The sequence below is a fragment of the Corvus brachyrhynchos genome, unplaced genomic scaffold (genome assembly GCF_000691975.1).
Source record: "Corvus brachyrhynchos isolate BGI_N302 unplaced genomic scaffold, ASM69197v1 scaffold59, whole genome shotgun sequence".
Lineage (NCBI taxonomy): Eukaryota > Metazoa > Chordata > Aves > Passeriformes > Corvidae > Corvus > Corvus brachyrhynchos.
Window position 1 is genome coordinate 655,882 of NW_008246054.1, and position 6,122 is coordinate 662,003.

At 54.3% G+C, this 6,122-nt stretch overlaps 1 protein-coding gene across 1 annotated transcript in view; it reads right to left on the minus strand.

The window, feature by feature from the left end:
• PBX3 (PBX homeobox 3) overlaps nt 1–6,122 on the minus strand; it is a 26,583-nt gene that overhangs the window by 18,291 nt on the left and 2,170 nt on the right. Inside the window, 2 exon segments of the mRNA XM_017745388.1 lie at nt 1,587–1,694; nt 1,696–1,829. Coding sequence (XP_017600877.1) covers nt 1,587–1,694; nt 1,696–1,829 — 242 coding nt within the window.

A 6,122-nucleotide genomic window follows, 5' to 3' on the forward strand; every position in this document is an offset into this window, starting at 1 on the left:
CTTTCCCTTTTTTTCTTTTTCATGAGTGCATTCCCCTGACTGGCAACAAATATCAGGATCAAACTCTGCCTGGAAAGCATCTCCAGGAAGGTGCTCTGGTTCCTGCTGCCATGGGATGGCGGGAGTGCCTGCGCCGGGCAGCATGGCAGGAGCGCCTCTGCAGCGTGGGCAGGTGCCCGGCACGGGCTCCCCACTGCAGGAGGGCTCCTGCCTCCCAGAAACTGTGGTGCCAGCGGCTGAGATGCCAAGCCTTTCGGGCACTGTGGTGAGACAAACCAGCAGGAGACAGTTTGCTGCCAGGCTGGGGAAATCATCATATGTCTGTTGAGCAGACATGGCTGGGTGTCAGGATCCGTGGGGAAGCACGCATAGTTCATCCTCAGCTCTACCTCTCTCTCCTGCTCCAGCAGCATTTGAGCATACTCCAAAATTTCCTGTGGTGTGGACGGATGGCTGTGACATTTCAGCCGAAACCTTTGTAAATGGAGCTACAGGGCAAAAAATGCTCCTGCTTCCCCCACGTCATTAAACTTATTAGAGTCCAAGGGTGTTTGCCAGGAAGCGGCTGCAAGCACCGACCTGCCGCCGCTCTGGCCCAGATCTGCCTGCAGCCTGTGTCCCTGTGCCCGCATGAGACACGCTGCTGCTGCACGGGGCTCGTTAATCCGACAGCCACCCCCACCCCAATGCTACGGCCGCACCTGGCAGGGCAAGGAGAGCTTGGGGCTCCACACAGGACTACTGGGGCCCTGGGGAGTCAGGGGAGAACAGCGGATTTGCACAAAGACCCTGACAGGTGTTTGCTCAGTTATTTGTTCACCACTTGAACAGCACAGTGAAAGAGACAGCATAGACAAGGCAGTGCCACTGGCACCCGAGACACACGGTGCTGCTGGCACCTGGCAGCATGTGGCACACATCCTCAGTGCCACCAGCGTGGCAAATGTGTTGGGGGACCAGGTCCCAGTGGTGAACGCAAACCTACAGGTCTCTACAGCATGCTCTTTACTCCAAACAAAGACACCGTGTGCTGGCATCTGCCTGAACCAGGATTTCCCTAGTTTCTGTCCCAAAGCCTGGGCCCGGTGCTCTGCTGGCACCTCACTGCCCACTCCCTTCCAACCTGCTCCAGCCGACCTGCCGTGGCCAAGTCTTGCGCCAGAGTCTCCCGCCACCTGTTCCAGGAGCCTGTGGGCTGAGATGGCCAACACAGCCCTTGTCTGCCTGTGCTCCCCAACCTGCCAGACTCAGCTGTGTGAGACCTCATCACAGGGCAGAGGGTGGCACTGAGTGACAGACACCTCCCCTCCTCTCTGCCTCTATGGGCTGGGCAAAGGGGAGAAACACAGGCTTGGGTGTTGCTCTTGTGCAGTTACAGACAACAGAAAACACTCAGGCATGCAAGACGTGCCCTGGCTCCAGCCAGCAGCCCCTCGGAGCCCAACAGTCTCCTGTCATGGCTCTCTATGGGCAGAGGGGTGGGGAAGGGGAGGAAGGGTTGTGGTCCAGAGCGGGCAGTAGTGGGCACTGGCAAGCAGAGGAGAGCAGTGTGAGGTACACGAACAAGTGAGAGGCTGATGTCTGACCTGTTCATATTTCTCCAGCTCTGTGTGATAGATTTGTCTGATCTGGGTCAATTTGGCTCTGTAATCTGAGTGTTCAATAGAGTTATCTGAAGACACTCCAGCGGCTGTGTGGTGTCCCCGCCCCCCCCGCCGATCCCCCACCTTTCTCCGGACCTGAGACTCCTTCTGCCAGAAGCATATTGTCTAGTCTCATTAGCTGAGGATCGGGAGGGTCTTCCTCCTGGGCTCCTCGGATGCTCAAACCTTGTGCAGAAAAGAGAGAACAAGAGAAAACACAGTCAGTACTTCTGCATCTGCCCGGCCGCTGCCCGCTCACTGCCCGCTCACTGCCCGCCTGCCACAAGCCCACTGTGACACCCGCCTGCCCAGGGGCCCAGCCCTGCCCCAGCCCTGCCCCCAGCACGGCCCCAGCTCCCCAGCCAGCACCCCCTCCGCAGCCAGTCCCGTCGGACACCATCCAGCCAGTGCCACGAGGGGCCGGCAGTGCCCTGGGACCCTCTCTGCTCCCATACACAGCAGGAACATCTTTGCAAGGCTTTTAAAGGGCCCTGAAGAATTTTAAACACATCATTGTAAGAACCAGAGGGGTGTTCACATAAGGACAGGGACATTCACCTTCCAGTTGTTTTCCAAGACCCAGCTAAGCCTGTGCAGGGCTGGCACTATCCTGTGTGTTGTATCACTTTGATGTAATGCTGTGTGGTAAAAGTAAGGGCATTATCTATTTGAAAATAATTGATTTGCTTCTCATTTCTTTCCAAATGCACATTATTTTTAGGGAGACCTCTCCCACTGGACTCCATCCCTTCATGAGGCCCAAGTGTTTGCTTAAAATGCCTGGAGAAAAGCTGACGCTTGCTCCTCAGCTACATCAGGCTGCAGGGGAAAAGCTGGAAGATGCTGTCACTCCCATCGGCACAAACACCACGGATGCATCCACTTCCAAGTGTGCTTGTGGTCTCTGGCACCACACAGGTGGAGGGAAATGGGGGTGACAGAGCTGGGAGCATGCCCTCGGGAATGGCCGCAGTGGGAGTGGCTGTGGAAGCTCCAGATGCTCCACAATGGCTGCTCACAGGCCAGGGCAGAACAAGAAGGGATCAGAGTTCCCCTTGGCTGTGCAGGGACCGGGATGCTGTCATGGTGCCAGGATACTGAAGCAAGTGTTTGAATCTCCAGTGGTCTCACACTGGATTGTTGGCAACAATATTTTAAATCTGATTTTTGTTTTAAATTGTGGATTTCCAACACGCTGCTCAGTCAGCACGTTCTGTGTGCCCTATAGATCAGGGTTGACAATTTGTAAGTGAATCAGGTCAGGCCAGGCTGGTGCCAGCTGCACCAAAAAGGAAGTTTAGGAATAATTACAGTCATACAAACCCACCAGAGCCACGGCTTCTTGAATCAACATTTCCATCAGAGGCTTAAGGCATCATGTGCCTCCCAGCCCAATTAACCTCTTTAGCTCTGTTCCAGGGCAGGTACTCGTGCTGCAGCCACAGCGGGCCCTGGGTGCTGCCACTGGCACCTCACGGGTTCGCAGGTGCCTGCGCTGGTCCCTGCTCCCAGCAGCTCCATGCAGGCTGTGCCACACGTGCCAGCACCACACAGCTGCCAGGCATGGACCTGGGCACCAGCAATGTGCTCTGTGTGCTCTGGGAACAGCACAGGATTCCACACCGATTGTCCCAAGGAGGACACGCAGTGGGAGATGACCCCCCCACTGGCCAACGTTCCAACTCAAGAAAGCACGGCGTTAATTTTGCTCTAAAATACACATTCTAAACCTGTCACCTTCATTTAAAACCATAATTCCATATAATTTCATGGGAACAATAAAAATGTCTCATCATCTCTTTAAATTATTTCTGTTGCCTGTTCAGAGGTCCACAGGCACAGGCTGATGATACCACACATCGTCCCAGCATGTGCCTGAGCTGGCACACACATGGGGGACAGCCCTGGCATGGCTCAGGCCACCCATGCTGTGGCCAGGGAGGGTGATGCCACACTTGGGAGTCCCCACAGAAGCAGGGGTGGTGGTCCCTGCGCCCGTCCCTCATTCCCTGGTCTGCCAGGCCCCACTGCCTTGGCTCTTGCACAGCTCCTGGCCCGCGGTGCCACAACACAGGGGTGATTTCCTCAGCGAGCTGTTCCCCTGTTTGTCACACTCCTCCTCTGCTCTGCTGTCAGCATGTTCAATAACATCCTGGTTTTAATCCACTCCAGCTCTCCTTCCCTTCTCATCAATGATTTCTACTGTTGTTTTTTCTTTTAGCTTCTGGATCCTTTCTCAGTCCATGTTTACTGTGCTCTATTCCAGCTGTTTTTCCTCAGCTGCATTTCCACTTTTGCTATGGAACTCATCTCCCTCCCACTATTCCATCACAGTCCCACTCTGCTCCCAAATGCAGATGCCTAGCCAAAACCTGCACCAAAATAATTTGGTACAACTGCAGTGATTTCTGCATCATGTACTTCCATCAACAGGGCAAAGTGAGAGGCCTTCATCCAAAGTGGCATGATCCACCCAGACTCATATTAATATTCCAGATCCCCAACCCTTCTCCATAAACCTGACACAGCAAGTGAGCGGCCCCCAAGGTTTAACAGCCGGAGCCGATGCTGCACTGAGACTGCAGGAGCCGGCGAGGGGCCCTGATGCACAACAGGAAGAAACTCAGCTGATGAGGACAATGACGAAGCCACTCAGGTGTTTCGCACGCAACCCAAAGTGTCTTGGGGGCTGGTGGCAGAGGGGCGGCATATTGTGTTCATCTTCATCCTACGCAATGCTCCCACTCCAGAGCATCCCATCCGGAGCACAGACACCCACAGACAAAGGGATGACAGAGTGTGTGTGGGGACACAACATTTATCCTGCCCCTGAGTGAGATGCATCATTCATTTGAATGGCAAAGCCACGAGTTGATTAACTAATTCTAACAAGAATTAAGCTGTGTGTTAATTCAGAGCTTTCCTTATGAACTATATGAAGCAGATCAGCACAACTAATAGTGTCTGGTGTCCCTGAGGGCAGGGGACTGCAAAACTGATGAACTCTCTGTCACCAGTGAGACATGCGGCTCGTCAGCAGCAGCCCCTTGGCTGCAGGTCGAACACTCCCAGCCTTGGCTGGGAAGGAGCCAGAGCATCCCCCAGGCCCCTCAGCACAGAGGAGCATTCTGCTATAGGTCGGCAATAAAGCTGCTCCTACCAGCACCTGCCTTTATAAATTACTCTTCATTTGAATACAGTGGTAATATATGTATTTTTTGACATATAAGCTCACACTCGGTGGCCATTGTTTCCCTCTTTTATCCCTCACTCTATCACCCGGTGAGTTTATTACTGTTTAGCTCACTGACCTTTCAATGCATCGAGGAATTAAGGTGCAGCACGGACGGGAAAGAACACAACAATACATCACTCCCAGCAGAGCTCCCGGCGCCAACAGCGGTGTGAGGAGAGGCCTTGTGCCAGCGCCCACCCCATGGCCAGGGCCACCACGGACCCCCTCACTCAACAACCCACGAGGGGCCGGGGCCGCCGCGTCCACCCCGGTCACTGCCACTCACTGATGGGCACCTGGGGCTGCACAGGACTCAAAGCCACCAGCCTGGTGACATCAGCACGTCGAGGGTTAACAAAAAGCAAGTGTGCTTCTGCTTGGGATCTGCTTATAACTACACCGTGCATTTCAGTATCTCTGTGATTTAGACAAACCACATAAACAGACACTAAAACATTGTTTAACAGTGAACTTGGCTTTGTTCTAAGACCACAGTTTTAGCATATCTTTCAGCAAATCGTAATTAGCTGTCTTTCAACATGCTGTGCACCTGCCCCCACACATAATAGACGAGAGCATCTGCATAGACTACTGCATTCAAAGGCCAATAAATAAATTGCAGGTCAAAATTATTACAAAGCTTTCTTCGAATAAACCCATCTCCTTCACAATACAAAGCTGCAGATATGAAAAGTACCTAAAGCCCACTCAAATGGTATGATTACAGGGGCTGTTGGAGTTTAATAATCTGACTGTAATTCAGGCATTTTCAACAGCTCATTAAGGGTTCATTAATATATGGGCAAGCTTTTGAATTATAAATAAGCAGATTAGAAACCTGCAGTGCCTGAACTGTACAGTAGTGTCCTCGCCAGCAGAGCAGTATTGCCAACAAGGTGAAGGGCTGACCTGGGAGAGGCAAGGGGGGCACAGGGCACGGCCTCCCCCGTGTCCCCCTCCCATCTGCTGGCGCCGGCTGCGGGAAGCTCCCCGTGCCCACAGAGGTGCTGGCCCTGCCCAGCGTGACCCCGGCCCCTGCGGCAGCTCCCCAAACGCCTCGGTCGCGATGGGAAAGTCCCCACGGGCTTCAGCCCCCGCACCACACGCTGCAGGGCACAGGCGCCGACCCACTGCACAGAGCTCCGGCACGAGCAAGTGCCAGCGTGCAGCGGGACCCTGGCTCTGCCGCTGGCCCCGGAGCCCCCCGCCTCCGCCGCCCCCCACGCTCTGCCCCACTCCCCACC